Source organism: Vombatus ursinus, unplaced genomic scaffold (assembly GCF_900497805.2).
Source record: "Vombatus ursinus unplaced genomic scaffold, bare-nosed wombat genome assembly UNPS02014798.1, whole genome shotgun sequence".
NCBI classification, from domain to species: domain Eukaryota; kingdom Metazoa; phylum Chordata; class Mammalia; order Diprotodontia; family Vombatidae; genus Vombatus; species Vombatus ursinus.
The window spans coordinates 5,629,576-5,646,529 of NW_020954576.1; the positions used below are offsets into that span (position 1 = coordinate 5,629,576).

General features: G+C 36.7%; 1 protein-coding gene across 1 annotated transcript in view; it reads left to right on the forward strand.

Annotated features, from left to right (window-relative positions):
* Positions 1–16,954, forward strand: part of LOC114050170 (disrupted in schizophrenia 1 protein-like) — a 508,708-nt gene that overhangs the window by 185,650 nt on the left and 306,104 nt on the right. Inside the window, exon 8 of the mRNA XM_027871792.1 lies at positions 2,548–2,650. Within this exon, the coding sequence (XP_027727593.1) occupies positions 2,548–2,650 (103 nt within the window). The remainder of the gene's footprint in view (positions 1–2,547; positions 2,651–16,954) is intronic.

Consider the following 16,954-nt stretch of genomic DNA (forward strand, 5'->3'; position numbering starts at 1 on the left):
TGAGAATGGAAGACTCTATCCCTCAAACTGGAAGGGACCTCAGAGACAATCTAGTTTATCATTATTAAGTGAGATAATATTTGTAAAGCACTTAGCATAGTACCTGACACATTGTAGGCACTTAATAAATGCTTATTCCCTCCTCTTTTCCCCTTTATTTTATAGGTGGGAAAATGCAGACCAGGGAACTCATGTGACTTATCCAAGGTCAAACAGGCAGTAAATGTCAGAGGCAGGATTTGAACTCAGGCCCTCTGACTCTACAGTTAGTGCTCTTTCCATTGTACTATGCTGCCTACAGATGGGAGAATTTACCTGCATTTGGAGTTGAACATCTTAATACTCTGCATTTGGCTTAACACACACAAACACACACACACACACACACACACACACACACACACACACACACACACACACAAAATGTCACCTGCCCCTAGCTTAACTAAAGCTTCCCATAAATTTACAGGAAAGTTATAACCACTTTTTCTCAATCTCTTTCAGACTCTGAGAAATGTAAATGTAGAAAAGTGAATGAACAAATATTCCTTATGGTCTACTTTTAGTTGAAAAATGTCAGTGGGATGCTAGAACCAGTTTGGGTACTTGCACCAACTTGGTTTTGGGTCCTGGTTTTTTGCCCCTTTGGAATGATGGTTGAATATGACTCATTATTTTCATTTGTGGGTCATGGGACACTCAGGAGGCAGAAAACAACTCAGCCCTTCTTTTTCTAAGCCAGAAAAAGCCTGGCAACTCAGAGGCCTGAAGTTTTATATATGGCATATATGTCTTCCGTCCTTTGGAATTTTAAGTAAGCTTATAAAAATGGCCAGAGAAAACCTGATGACTCAGCCATACATTTCCTTGTATAGGTGGACCTTCTGTCTTCTATTCTTTGGGATTTTAGGTAATTTCAAGTTCACCTTGGACTACTTTGGGTGGACTACTTTTCGATAGCTACTTTAGGTTAGAGATGACTAATTTCTTTTCTAATGGAGAGTTTAAACATCCCTTCCGCTCAGTACATTTATCCACCTATCCTGTGACCTGCCCAAAGCTGAAGTAATTAAGAGATAAATGAGATGGAAGAAAGAGTTGAAAATAGACTATCTGGAGATTGGTGAAGATTAGATTAATCCAGCAGCAACTGAAAGTATGTAAGCAATTTAATAAGGAGATTTATAAATCTCATTTTATATTAACAGTGACAGTTTGAAAGATAGATTTGTTCAACAAAGGAGTGGCTGACCCAATTAGGATTAACAGAGGCTGTTAACTAAAATAAGAAAGAGTGTACATAAATTAGATGAGACATAAGAATTATGGCCAGTGTTTTAGAGTTAACAGAAATGGTCTCAACTGCCCTAGTAACATTCTTAGCTGAATGACTGTAAAATGTGATTCAGCTGGGCTCTTGTGATCCCCAGGAGAGAGGGCTGGTGGCGCAAATGTATCTGGGACATCTGCATTGTAATTCCATGTAGTGTAACACCGAGAAACCTCAGGGCCCTGAAAGGTTACTGAAATGTATTGTTTTGGACACTGCCAGAACTGGCTTTGTTTTGGAGAAGATGCTACAATCTGGTTCTTTGACTCCCTAAAAATTAGTGGAGAAGATCATGAGTTTGTAGGGGGAAATGATTGGGTGATATTAATCAAGATTGTAGAGTTTCGTCTTCTATATAAAAATAATCTCAATTTCTGTCCATAAGAACCAGAACGATGGGAGATATTTGTGTCTGGAGAGATCTAGGCTCTTTTATGCAATAGGACTGAAATATTTGTTTAGGGCTTTTCGTTCCCAATTGGACTAATTTTAGCTCTTGAACACATCTCAGATTTCTAATGAGAGAGCATAGCTGCTAATTTCAAGGCTTCTCATTAGACCAGTGTCTTTTGTGCAGTGAGAAAACACCCCCATTGGCTCATCTATTGTTATTCAATCAGTATTGTGTGCACTTGAAGAAGTGTTTGTTTGCCTACTTGGCTCCTTGAAACCTGGATATGTGCAGATTGAATATGAGACTTTCTTCTTATGTTTAAAAAAAAAAAAAGACTAAGTGAGGAGAACTTAGAAAAAAACAACTGGGATGTAAGATTTTTGTTGTTTTATTAAAAATCTAAGAAATAATAGAAGCAATGTGTAGAGTAGTACTAAAAATCCTAATGGTGAAATCTATACATTTTACTGAGATTCCCTGACCGATTTATAAAATCCATACTTTGGGGGAAGTGGGTTTTGGCATCAGATAGCATCAACTAAAATCCATCACAATTCAACAGAGGCATTGGAGGTCTGGTTTAGGTGTGCTGCCTGATGAGGTAGCCTCTCAAAGCTATTCTGGTTTTGTAACTTGGTTATTGGGTTATGGGGTTCAGTCATGGGCTAGCCCACTGTGTGTTTTTGAGTAGTTACTATTGGGCTCCCTTGGTAATAGAATGCTGAGTTCCATTTGTCAACTCAGACACTCTCCAGAGTTTTCAGTGGATTGTTCTTGACTTACTAGAATGAATTATGGATCCTGGCTGTCTGCCTCCATTTAGGTTTGTACAAGTCAGAAACTCTGCAGCTCTCTGAGGAAGAAAGTGAATGAAATCGAGACCCATATACCAGCCTTGCTTGAAGCCAAAATGCTTGCTGTTTCAGGTAAAATGACTGGGACATTAAAAGTAAAGGGAAGCTGAAAAGAAACGTTTAAGGGGACTCATTTGAAAGTATTTGTTGATAAGACTTTGAGCTTGTACTTTAGGCTTTTTCAACAACTTGGTTTTATTTTCGGTTTTGAGTGGGATTTGCTTATATGCTGCTATTGACTTGAAGATTTCAAAGCACTTTCAATGGAATCTTATGTTTACATAGCCTCACCCCATTAAAGAGATGTAGAAATAGCACATATCCTTTACTAAGGCATAACTATTTATTGGATGTGAGTGTGCATACACAAAGTTGTTATTAGCTTTATTTATTTATTTGCTTATTCATTCCTTCATTTGCTCACTCACTCCTTCACTCTTTTGTTTGTTTATTGTCTGCAACTGAAGCTTCTTAAAGATGCAGGAACTGTATTTCTGCATGTATTGTGCATCATCCTTGCATCTCTTAGCTTGGCGTCATGTACCTAGTGGTTTCTTAATTAATGTGATCTGATGATATCATTCCTGTTTTACAGATGGAGAAGGGAAGGCATCATAAATTAAAGAGATATATCTATTGAGAAGGCCATTCATGGAGATGGGAGTAGCTCTTATAAGTGTGTACTTCCATTCTGAATATTCAAAGACTACACATCCTCCTCATTTGATAATTACTAGTCAGTATATTTCAAAATGTCCACAAACCAGGCACTCTGAAAACAACATGCTACTTTCCATTTGCATAATGCTTCACAATGTGCTTTCACAAGCAGTATTTTATTTGATCCTTACAAAAACTCTGTGAAGTAGGTAGCTGTCAGTTGAGCTTTGTCTTTGTTCAGGATCAATCACGGGAGCATATTGTGCCATTTCAGTCATTTCTGACTCTGTGAGCCCATCTGGGGTTTTCTTGGCAGAGACGCTGGAGTGATTTGCCATTTTCTTCTCCAGTTTGTTTTACAGATGAGGAACTGAAGCAAACAGGGTTAAGTGACTTACCCAGGGTCACGCAACTAATAAGTGTCAGAGGCCAGATTTGAACTCAGTAACATGAGTCCTCCTGATTTCAGACTCAGTGCTCTATTCTATGTACCATCTAGCTAGCCTATTATATTTGGCAGATAAAGAAACTGAGTCACAGATAGATTAAGTCACTTGCCTGAGGTCAACTAAATTAGTGGCATGTGCATGATTAGAACTCAGGTCTTGTGACTTAGCCCCCTGTTAACCCTAATGGCTCAGGATTCTCAACCTAAGATCTGTGAATGTGTTAAAAAAAATTTTTATAATTGATTTCCTTTGTAATACTACATACTTTATGCATTTAAAATATTATTCTGAGAAGGGATCCATGACACACAAAAAAAGATGAATAACCTTTGCACTAAGATCAGGGAAGCCATTCCAACAGAAACCCTTGGTATAGTGAATAGAGTGGTAGACTTAGAGCCAGGAAGACCTGAGTGCAAATTCTGCCTTAGATGTTTACTTGCCATATCACTCTAGACAAGTCACTCAATCTTTCTGGCCTCAGTTCTGATGTAAAGGCTTCTAAGGTCCCTTTTAGCCCTAAATCTATGATCTTCTGATATTTACTAATGTCCAGCTTCATGAAAGATCATACGGGATCATGGGAAAGTAATTTCGTTCTATAATGAAGACATTGAATATTTACTGAGTTTTATAGGTTAGACGAACCCACAAACCCATCAACTTCAGAAGAACCATAAAAATTTAACAAAAAGGTATGATAATTACATGTATGGGTTTTAAATGACATTTGAAAATGGAATACAGTAATTGTCAGCTTCTGCTCTTTAGATCATTAAACAACTAATGTTGGCAGCTAAAGAGCAATTTGGTCCTTGGCGCAGTCATGCGTGTTATTTACAACCAGAGAAACAGTGAAATGTGAATGTGGGGCCGGCTTGTAACAGCTTTCCATGTCATTTACTTGAAATTACTGCCCCATTTACAAGGAGGGGGAACAAGAGTGAACACAATTTTGATTCTGAGTTGGACTACTTGTCTTTGTCAATCAGTCAGTTTACTCCAGGAATGCAGCCTAGGTGGATGCCTCTCCGTTAACAGAGGGAAGCAGTGTACCTTGTTCGGATGGGAAGAGTATCTTTTTCAAATGTCCAAGAAATGGATATGGTGTATGTCTAGCGTTGTACACGAAGGCACATGGGTTGAGAATGTCATGGTTTTTCAAAATCCTGTTGATCAGCTGGGAAATCTGGTAACTCAGATCTGTATTCAAGTTTAAGTAGGTGGTGCAGTGGATAGAGTGTAGGGCCTGAAGGAAGAAAGACCCATCTTCTTGAGTTCAAATCTGGTCTCCGACACTCACTAGCTGCGTTACCCTGGGCAAGTCGCTTAACCCTGTTTGCCTCAGTTTCCTCATATGTAAAATCAGCTGGAGAAAGAAGTGGCAAAACCACTTCAGGATTTTTGCCAAGAAAACCCCAAATGGGGTCACGAAGAGTTGGACATGACTGAAACAACTGAACAATAATGACCATTCAATAATAGTAACCACAACAACATTAGCATTCATATATACTTTAAGGTATGCAAAGTGCTTTATAAATATTATCTCTTTTTATCCTTACAACAGCCCTGGGAAATAGATTTCCAATAGAAACCATGCTATTTGGATGATAGGTTCTAGAGTACTATCAACACTATGCTTCAGCTACATCATAGGGTGAATTAGCTTTTGTAGGCTGGAAAATAATGATCCTTTCTGACATTGTTTCTCTGGGAAAATGTGTTCTGTGTTTAAGGCAACTGACTTAGAAAAACTTCCTTTTGAATAAACCCGTTTGTAAGTTAGGACCACTCTAACAAAGCCAGAGCTCCGTTGTCCGACTGTATTTACATCTGTCTTAGAGAAGAACGCAGGGCCATATTCAGGGCTTTTTCCCTGAGTGCCTGTGGCTGTGGAGGGGAAGGAAAAGTAGAGGTTCAGTGTTCGAGGAGCTACCTTCTTTGGCTTGGATATGGAACACCCAAGAAAGGAGAATTCTCTCTGGTCCCCATGGGCTGTGTAGCTGCCATTCTTTCTGCAGTTATAACAAGGACTAAGTGCTCTTGGGATGAATATAGTGGAAGAAATCACTGAAAGGACAAAAGGTTCTATTTTCATTCTCATTCTTGATCTCAGCATGAATGAATTTGATGTTGTGCTTTATGTTTCCAATGGGTTGGTTTTAGATGGTCTTTTTATAATGGAGCTGTGGGCAAAACTCCAGTGCTTCTCAAGGAAAGGGAGGAAAGAAGCCTGGGTTTTAGTACTGACTCTGCCAGTAACTGAATCTCTAACCTTGGGTATATCAGTTTATTCCTCTGGGCCTCAGTTTCCTCATCAATAAAATGAGAGGGGTTGGAGGGGCAGCTAGGTGGTGCAGTGGATAGAGCATCAACCTTGAAGTCAGGAGGACCTGAGTTCAAATCTGGCCTCAGACCAAGCACTTGACACTTACTAGCTGTGTGACCCTGGGCAAGTCACTTAACCCCAATTGCCTAAAAAAAAATGAGAGGGGTTGGGCTAAACCATTTACAAAGTCTCTTCTAACTCTATGATTCTATGATGTAGCATTAACTAATAGACAGCATTACATAGCAATTCTAGTTCAGACAAGGACTATTTTTGTAGAGCTTCTGTTAACTATGTGAGACACATAGTCCCTCACCAAGAGGTGAGTATTGACCTTGAAAAGTCACCAATATTCCTTACCTAGGTACATTTGAAAAATTATGAAAGCTATGCAGTGTTGGAGCTACCAACTCACAGATATGAGAGCACTTCAGCATGATTTTGGAAAACCAAGCCAGGAGAAGATTCTGGAGCCGGTGTGGCAGGTTCTACAGGCCCAAGATAGTGGCAAATGTCTCTAAGAAGTGTGAAATTTGTGCTCACTGTCTTCAAAGAAAAGAGAGGCAGTCTGGTACAGTGGAGAAGTGATGGATTTGGAAACAGAATACTTGGGTTTGAACCTTGACTCTGTTTGTTATAGTAGTGTGACTTTGGGAAAACCACTTCATCTCACTAGATTGTGTCTGCCTTTCTTTGTATCCTCAGGGCTTAGCACGTTGCCTAGCATGCAGTGAATACTTAATACATGCTTATTCAATGACTGATTGATCTTTCTGGCTCTCAGGTAATAGTTTAAGAGAGTGCATTGAACATTTATCCATGCTAGTGTAGCCTTTCGCCAGAACACTTAAACAGAAAGAACCAAAGGGGTTTTATAATCTTTATGGAATTAGCCTGGAGTTGAAACAACAGGTTTGCTTTCTACTTTTCTGGTCTAATGTTTAAGAAGACCATGCCCAGGTGGGACTGAGTATATGCGCATTGGGGATTGAGAAGTACTGAGTCTGAATATAATCTCCTCCCTACCTCTTCTCCGTAGTGCTTGGGGTCCTTTGACCCCCAGAGTATGCTGTGACTGTGGACTAATATTAGACCTTAAGCCAGAACTTTCTTTGAAGTACCCAGACTTTGGTGATGCTTTGAGCATTGTTTAGGTAGAGAAGTTCTCCTCATATAGGTCACACACAGTTGTGTAATCAATCTGGTCTTGAAAGCAGTAATTCTAGCCAGTTGAATGTAATTTTTGATCAAACCATAGAGTGCTGATTATTCATTCATTCTTGCAAAACATGCTCTTTTACATTAACTATGGTTTCCATCTAGCTTAAAAGATTGTGCCCTTTTTTCTCCAGGAAAATTCTTTCCATCATATCAGTGTTCATTAACCCTTAATTACTAACTCCATCCCACTTCCTAAGGTCAAGCAAGGTCCCAGGCTTGTCATGGAAAAGAAGATAAGAGATGACAGAAAGCAAAACTACTCAATTCCTATTTCAACTCTGTTTTTTCTACCTAGGAGAATGTTAGAATAAGAATGGGAGAGGGACTAAACTTATGATTTTATCAGTAAAGGAAACTCTTAGATGAGGAAAATACATCTACCAATGCAGGGTGACATCTTCTTTTCAACTTTTAGTCTTAGAGAATTGCCTAGAATACTAAGACATCGGGGCAGCTAGATGGCTCAGTGGTTAGATCACCGGCCCTGAAGTCAGGAGGACCTGAGTTCACATTTGGCCTCAGACACATAACACTTACTAGCTGTGTGATCCTGGGCAAGTCACTTAACCACATTGCCTAGCCAAAAACAAAATACTAAGAGGCCAAGTAACTTGTCCAAGGTCATATAGCTAGTATGTATCAGAGACAGGATTTGAACCTAAGACTTCCTGGCTTCTATCTAAGCTGCCCTTCTAGACTGATAATGATAAATGAAAATGGTCGAGAAAGGACTGAAATCCAAGAGAAGTGTGAGGATAATAAGAGAATACTGAATTGCCTTCAATGAGCTCAGGTCACCAGGCATGAATAAACTACAACTTAAGGGACTAAAATAATTTAAGAATATAATTACTAAATTGTGACCAGTAATTTTTAAGGAACTGTCATGAATAAGAGAGGTATTGCAGTGCTCGACAAAATAGGTAATTTTTTTTTCTAAAGGGAAAGAAGAGAGAAATTGGGAACATAAATTTTTTTAATTTTCAAAAAGGAAAATAAGGTATATATTTCTTTACTCATTTTAAATTTTTATTTTGTTTCAAATTTATTTTTTCTTTCTACCCCTCCCTCACTCATTAAGAAGGCAAGAAATACAAGGTATATAGTTCAAAAAAATTTCAAATTTAATTTTGTTATTATGAATGTAACAAAAATGAACATTTCCCTATATGAAGCAGAATGAGCTACCATTTTGCAGAAGTTTTTTATGTATTTCAAATTTAACTTAGTGATTCAAACAATACCCTGTTTGTGTTCCCTTCTGAACTTCCTTATGCTTTGCTATTTATTTTAAAAAATAATTAATTGACATTTTTCTTTCTTTTTTTTTTTAAAGTATCACTAGTACTAACCCTTCACCCCCTCTGTAACAAGTAAGTATAGTCACTCAAAACAAATCCACACATTGGCTATATCTAAAAAATGTAGTTCTCATTCTGTATGTCTAGCCTATAAACTCTCTGCCAAGAAGTGGGGAGCACGGATTCATTTTCAGTCTTCTGAAGTAGGTATTAGTTGTTGCGTTGCTCATAATTCCTAACTCCTTCCCAGTTGTTTTAAAATTTTGCTCTTGGTTCTGCTTACTTTGTTTGGCATCAGCTAATGTAAATGCTGCTTGTTTCATTATTTCTTATGGTAAAATAAGATTTCATTATATCCATAATATACACATACCATAATTTGTTCAGCCAAATAATTATTCCACAGATTACAGGTACTAACCTTGTCTAAAATTCTTTGCTACAAATAAGAGTACAGCTATACATATTTTCATACATATAGGTCCTTTCTCATTGTCTTTGATTTCTTTGGAGTATAAGCCTAACAGTGATATTCTGGATCAAAAGGGATATACACAGTTTAGTGACTTTTTGAATACGGTTCAAAATTGGTTTCTATAATGGTTAGATCATTACACAGCTCCACCAAAAGCATATTAGTGTGTGCCTGTCATAGTATCTCTCTAATCATTGTCATTTTTCTTTTTTTCTACCTTTGTCAATCTTATGGGTGTGAGAAAGAATCTAAGAGTTGTTTTAATTTATATTTTTGGTTTTAGTAATAATTTAAAGCAATTTAAAATTTTTTGTTACTTTGGATTTCTTCCCTTGTAAACTTCCTGTTTGTATTCTTTGAAAATTTATCTCTTGGGGAATGGCTTTCATTCTTATATATTTGTATTGGTTTTCTATTGTCTTGGCCATCAGACTTTTAGCAGAGAAATTTCCTGAAGGGATTTTTCCTCAGTCAGTTTCTCTTAAAATTCTAACTGAATTGATTTTGTCTGTAGGAAAAAAAAAACTTTTACATTTTATGCAATCAAAATTTTCTATCATATCTTCTGCAATGTTCTCTATTACTTTTTTTTTAATCAAAGACTCTTTCCTTATCTACTCCAGTCATTTTGAGTCACATTTGACTCTTCTTGCTTCTATTGGGAATTTTTTTTGGCAAAGATACTAGAGTGGTTTGCCATTTCCTTCTCTGGCTCATTTTACAGATGAGAAAACTGAGGCAAACAAGGTTAAGTGATTGCTTAGTGTTACACAGCTGTAATGTGATTCATACTTTTTTCTTTTTTTATGTCTTTATGTCTAGTCCATTTGGAGACATTTGGAGCTTATTATGATATGGTTTGAAATAGTAATCTAAATTTAACTTCTGTTAGACTGCTTTCCAGTTTTCCCAGCAGTTTGTGCAATAGCGAGTTCTTGCTCCAGTAGTCGGTCCTTGGGTTTATCGAATACCATACTACTGTCTTTACTTGCTTCTGGATTTTGTCTACTAAATGTGCTCCATTAATCAATTTTTCTATTTCAAATTATTGTCTGGCGCATTTAATCTTGAATTCTTGTAAAATTTTGGAATGTACTAAAGATATTTTTATGAATGTTTAGAAAAGGAAGTTTTGATTACTATAAGCTCACTTGGGTTCATTAAGAATAATCATACCAGATTAATCGTTTCCCATTTTTACATACTGACCTGGTAAGTCAGTAGAATGCTGTAGGCATTGTGTAAGATATTACAGCATGAGATCATAGATTCAGAGTAGTAAAGGACCTTAGAGATCATCTAGTCCAACCAGCTAATGAGAAAACTGAGGCTGGAGAGTTGAAATTACCAAGAGCACATAGCCAATAAAGAGATGGGATTCAAATCTAGGATTTTTGATGTCAAGTCCATTACTCTTGGCACTATATCTCACTTCCTCTCATTCTCGGACATCAATGTATTATACAGCTTCTGGATAAGACAGAGAAATGTGAGGTGGATAGTGGCACAGTTAGATGGATTTTGAACTGGTGGATTTATTATCAACAAAGATTAATGGATCATTTTCAAGCTGGAGAGACCTCTCTAATGAACCTCAGGGAGTTATCTTTGGCCATGTTCTGCTTAATATTCTTATTAATGATTCAAGTGAAGGCATAATGGCATATTTATCAAATTTGTAGTTGATACTACACAAAATTTGGAAGGATATGGCTAACAGATTGAGTGACAAAATTGGGATCCAAAAGGATCTGGACGGGCTGAAATCGTTGGCTAACACTACAAAGATGAAATTTGAAATGGATAAATGTAATTTACTTCACTTAGATTAAAAAATACAGGATAGGGGTGACACGGATAGAGAGCAATTCAAGTGAAAAAAATTAAAGGAGTTATTGGACAGTAAACTAAATATAAGTTGATAATGAGGTACAGTAGCCAAAAAGAGCTAATATGATTTTTATGCTGTATTAATAGATCCAGAATGATAGAAATGAATTTCCCACTATTCTTATCTCTGGTCTGACTACATATAAAAAGCATTGTATCTTGTTCTGGGTACCACGTTTTAGAATGTCCATGGACAAACTGGACAGAATCCAGGATAGTACAACTAGATGTTGAAAGGCATTTGGACAACTGATGAGAATTAACTGGACCTCTAGCTCTTGTCTTAGGGCTATGCTGTTCTGATTTATGGGAGTCCATTATATACACATAGCTTGGTCCCAGCCAGCTAACTATGTTTCACAACTGTCTTCTGGTTATTACCACTGTGGGACTACACTATCCCCCACTCTCCACTTCTTACTCTTAGAACAGTAATCAAATCAGTATTATCATTGCTTTTGAAAAAGGTATGTTGATTGATGGTCCTATAGTTTTACTTCCCATCTTCATACATTGTCAGACTCAAACTCTCTTTCCTGGTCATTATTCCACATATGTGTTTTTCTCCTTTTGAGGACAGATACTATTTCTCTCTTGTACTTGTGTTCCTAGTGCTTAGCATGGTGCCTAGCATACAGTAATTGCTTAATAAATGCTTGCTTACTCATGGAGGGGTGGGGATTATAATGTCCTTCAATGCCTGAAGCATAGTTATATTGAAGAGGGGTTTGATTTTTTATGCTTGGCTTTGGAGGGCATAATGAGGAAAAAAAAGGAAAAGAATTCAGAGAGGCATGGGAAGAATCTACATGAACTGATACAGAAGGCAGTAAATAGAACCATGAAAGTAGCATGCACAGTGACTATAACAATGTAAATGAAAAGAATAAAAAAGAAGTTAAATGCTGTGTAATTATAATGACCAATCTTTGCCCCACAGAAAAGATCAGAAAATGAATCCCTCTCTCTTCTTTATAGTGGTAAGGGGACTATGGGTGTGGGATGTTACATGTGCTGTCATTCAGTTGATGTGGTGGTTAGTTTTTCTGAACTGATTTTTTTTTTCTTCTTAAAATATTTGTTACAAGAGATGGCTGATAGGTAGGTGAGGTGAGGCATATATTCAGAAATAAAAGCAACATAAAAATAAAAGATATTAAACTTTGAAAAATCTCCTCTCCCTTGAAACAAATTTCTATCTGTTTGTGGAAAGAGAAGTATACTAATACATTGCTGGTGTGGCTGTAGATTAGAAAAGCTGTTCTGGGAAGAAATTTGAAAACATGCAAATAAAGTGAGTAAGAAAGATGTTCATTCCCAGAGATTCTACTGCTAGGCATATGACCTCCAAAAAGGTCAATGATAGAAATAAAAGCCCCATATATGCAAAAATTTTTTGTAACAACGCCTTTCATAGCAGCAAAGAATTAGAAACAGAGTAGATATTCATCAATTGAGATTAATTCTTTGCTACACTACAAGAAATGACAAGTATGCTTATTACAGAGAAACATCAAAAGTCTTATATGAATTGATGTGAAGTCAAGTAAGCAATACCAGGAAAACTATACATAATGACTACAACAATTTAAATGGAAAAAACAAAAAACAATTGAAACTGAATGTTGTAAAATTATAATAATCAAACTTAGTCCCAAAGAAGAGATATGAAAAGACACTTTTTCCCACTTCTTTGCAGAGATCAGGGTTCATAGTGTAGAACATTGCATATGACTTTAGACTTTTTAACACATTGATTGATTTTACTAAATTTTTTCTTCTACCTCTTTGAAAACTTTTTTTTAAAGGGATGACTGTCTTTGAAGGATTTCACAGGGAAAAGTAGGTGATATATATATATAAAAGATAGCAATAAAATCTATCAAAAAATAAACTACCTCCAACAAAAAACAAAACAAAACAAAACCCACACCCAGGATTAATGAGTAAAAGTCACAGGGAAGCAGATTTTGGCTTAACAAAAGTAAATAATTCCTAGTAATTGGACCTATCTAAAAATATCATGTGATAGTTTGAGAAGTTGTGAGTTCCCTCTTGAAGGTCGTTGAGTGGAGACTGCATGACCACTTTGGAGGGAGAATGAATTTGAATGACCTCTGAGGGCCCCTTTGAAGCTTAAGATTGTGTGATTATATGAGGTCTGGTGGTGGTGTGGGAAAGGATTCATCTTATATAACATTATTGAGATTTGATAGAACACAAGAGCAGTTCTGCTAAGAGTATACTCAGGAAGGAGACAGTGGTCGTGCGTTCAAAGCAATGATCTCCCACTTTTTTCTTCATAGCCTAATTTTCATTCTCTGCTTAACTACTTATAAATGATTTTATTATTTCTTGTCATTCTTTAGCCAATACCCCTTGAACTTTTAAATAATCTAAAGCCTCAATTTTTTCTCCCTCATCTCTACTCTGTATAAAATAGATTTATTCTTAAATGGAAATATGTCTTTGATCATTATTGTTGATTGCATAGTCTGTTATCACAGACGGCTAATGTAAGAAATGTAGACATTGATGCCTTGGAAATAAGTCTTACTCAACGTGAGTGCCAACAAACTCTTCCAACAACTCTCTTTCGGTGCTGAGTGCTTCATGTTTTTCTGAACGCCGATTCCATCTGGGTAATCTGGAGCAATTAGTCTGGAAGATTGTTTATACGACTATATGATGACAGATCCCTCCCCACTTTTCAACCTTTTTCTATCATTGTGCTTACATATCTAAAGATAATGAACACAATGTTCCTTTGTTGGTTAGAGATGAAGGTTGATCTCTGGTAGCCTATAAAACTAAGAAAATACTTTTTAAAGAAAATTATAAATGGGAGGAAATGCTATTCCAGATGTTAGGAGCAGGCTCGAGTTCAATCAGAAGCTTGTTGGGCTCCTTCTAAAATGGTGGATAGGGTATATCTACCTTTAAATGCCAATTTTCCCTGCAGACACTGAGGGATTTCTATTATTGAGCCCTGACTGTAATTTCTTGCACATTCTGCTCAGAGTTACTTGAAATCTGTTCTTGACACATATTTTCTGGTAAAGATATAGCTCATACAGAGGGGTCTTTAGACTTTTATTAAATTCTCCAGGTGGAGGGCCTACCAGTCCCTATTTTATCTCATTTCCTTGACTTTTTCATGCTCTAACACTTTTGCCAAAGTGACCTGTGCTTCTATATCCAATGGAATGTAGTGTAATAAAGAGAAGGACGTCCATCTTGAGGGCCTTAGAATGTTTAGGTCTTAATGGATTGTATAAAAATGGAGATCCTTCAGTAAAGAACCATTATACCATGAGTCCTCTCAGGACAGGAAGAATTTTCTTTTCCAGTGACTGACCAAATTAACCTTAATTCATTGAAGCTCAAGTGGTGTAGTGGATAGAGCACAGGAATTAGAGTCCTGAAGAACTGAAGTCAAATCTTGTCTTGTCCTTGACACTTATGAGCTGTGTGATCCCAGGCAAGTCACTTAACATCTATTAGCCCTAAGTTTCTCATCTGTTAAATAAAAATAATAATAACACTTACCTCTCTGGGTTACTGTGAGGATCAGATGAGTTAAACATATGTATAGTTCTTCGCAATCTTTAAAGCACTATATAAGTGCTAGCTGGTATTATTATTATTATTATTATTATTACTAGCTATGTAACCCAGAGCAAGTCACTTAATCCTCTCAACCTCAGTTTCCTCATCTGTAAAATGGGGATAATAATAACACCTGACTCTCAGGGTTATTGTGAGGAGAAAATGAGATAATGTTTGTAAAGTGTTTTTATAAATCTTTAAGTGCTATATAGATACTAGTTATTATTATTAATAAAGTTAGAAGGAATTGCAATTTAAGAATAACTTTTGTGTGTTAGAGACAAGGAAGAACATTTCAGAAAATGAAACATTCCAAAGTCAAAATACATAACAAAAACTTTAAAAAGTATGAATTCTGTCATGCAAGGAGACGTTCTTTACAGTGTTGGACACAAAGTAAAAGCAACTTTCTGTGACCACTTATTTTATCAATCATATGAGTAAGTCAACATTTTCACCAGGTGAAGAATTGTTTAGTTGTTTTCAGTTGTGTCCTATTCTTTGTGACCCCTTTTGGGTATACTGGAGTGGTTTGCTATTTCCTTGTCCAGCTCATTTTACAGATGATGAACTGGGACAAATAGGGTTAAGTGACTTGCCCAGGGTCACACAACTAGTAAGTATTTGAGTCCACATTTGAACTCTGGTCTTCCTGATTCCAGGCCCAGTTCTCTATCTACTGCGCTGCCTAGATGCCCTGGTAAGGAATAGAAAATATTCATTTAGGTTTTTTTTTTTATGTGATCTTATTGTGGAGTTGTGGGAAAAAATCATCTGTGGACTAGTAAATGTTCCATACTACTATGGAAGCCTGAATGTTTATAAAATCCTTTGAATGGAAAGTGATCAATAATTTGAGAGGTTAAGAAAGATGAAGATTGAGAAATAAAAAACAAAACAAAACAAAACAACCAAACATCTATTTGAATAAGGACTAGGTAATTAGTAACCTTGGAGAGAGCATTTTTGGTTGGCCAGAAGCCAGATAGGCATAGAAGTGAGTGAAAGAAGTAGATATAAGTGTAGGTGGGTTTTCCCCTTAGGAGTTTCATTGATCGAAGCACTTTGTAACCATGAAGTGTAGCATAAATTGTTTTGATGAATTGATTTGTCCAATGGCATGAAGTGAGTTAGTTAGTAACAGAGTATAGTTGAGAATTCAGTTCTTTTCCAAGCTTTTCTCAGGTCCTGGGTTAGTTAGGGCCACATATCTAATATCTGAGGTAGAATTTGAATTCAGGTCTTCCTGATTCCAGGTCCAGTGTTCTCTTCCCTAGGCCACAATGTAAATGAGAATAATGGACTTTTTTTCTCCTCACAGATACTACCAACAAAAAGGGTTATTTTAAACTATATTGGGGGAAAAAGAATAAAAGAAAGGATGTGACATCTGCTAGTAGTGAATGGGATAAAAATAGATGAAAGAAGAAGGTACAATTACCCAAGATTTATTTTGCTTCCTTTCCCCGCCCTTCCTCCAAATGTAGAGAACGATCCCTGGTCTGGAAAAGATAGAACACAAATGGCAAATATGGATTAAAACCCCAGGTCAAAAGAAAGGTCGTAGTAGAGGACCTAATTGCCCTTAGTAAGTACAAGTCCTTGGGCCCAGATGTATAGATGTGTAAATTATTTAACCTCTCTAGGACTTAGTTTCCTTATCCATAATATGGAGATAATAGTATCTACTTTACTGAGTTGTTGTGGGGATTAAATGCAATAACATGTAAAGCATTTTGCACAACTTAAAAGTGCTGTAGAAGTGTTAGCTTTTTTAAGAAAGACTTTGATAATCGGGAGAGTAATTCAGAGAAGGGCACCCACGCTAGTGAAGGGCGTTGAAAACATTAATTATTAATTATGAAGATTAATGGAAAGGACTGGGGCTGTTTAGCATGGAGAAGAAAAGATTACTCAGGGAAGTTGACAACTATCTTTCAGTATTTGAAGGGATATTGCCTGGAAAAGGGATTAGATTTTTCTGGTTGCCTTCAGGAAGTAGAACTTGGAGCAATAGTTAGAAGTTACAGAGACAGAATTAGGCTAGAAATAAGATTCCTTCCCTCTCCTGCATTTGTATCATGAAGTTCTCTTTATTCAAATGGGTTGGGTTGGGAGGGAGGGAGGGAAGGAAACCAGCATTTATTAAACACCTACTATATGCCAGGCACTGTGTTAAGCATTTTACAAACATTATCTCATTTGATAATGGGATGAACACATCTTTATTCATAAATCAGCAGCACAAATGTTTAGATAGTAATAGTACAAAAGACTTAATCATATAAATTTAGTTGGAGTGTCCCTTCTGATATAGGCTAGAATTATTTCAAAAAGAAACACTGAGGGTAGAAAGGCAAACCTCTGGCCTTTTTGTAGTTTTGATTGACTTGTCTTCCAGGTTCTGATTATGTTTGGTTTATTTATACCCACAGTGTT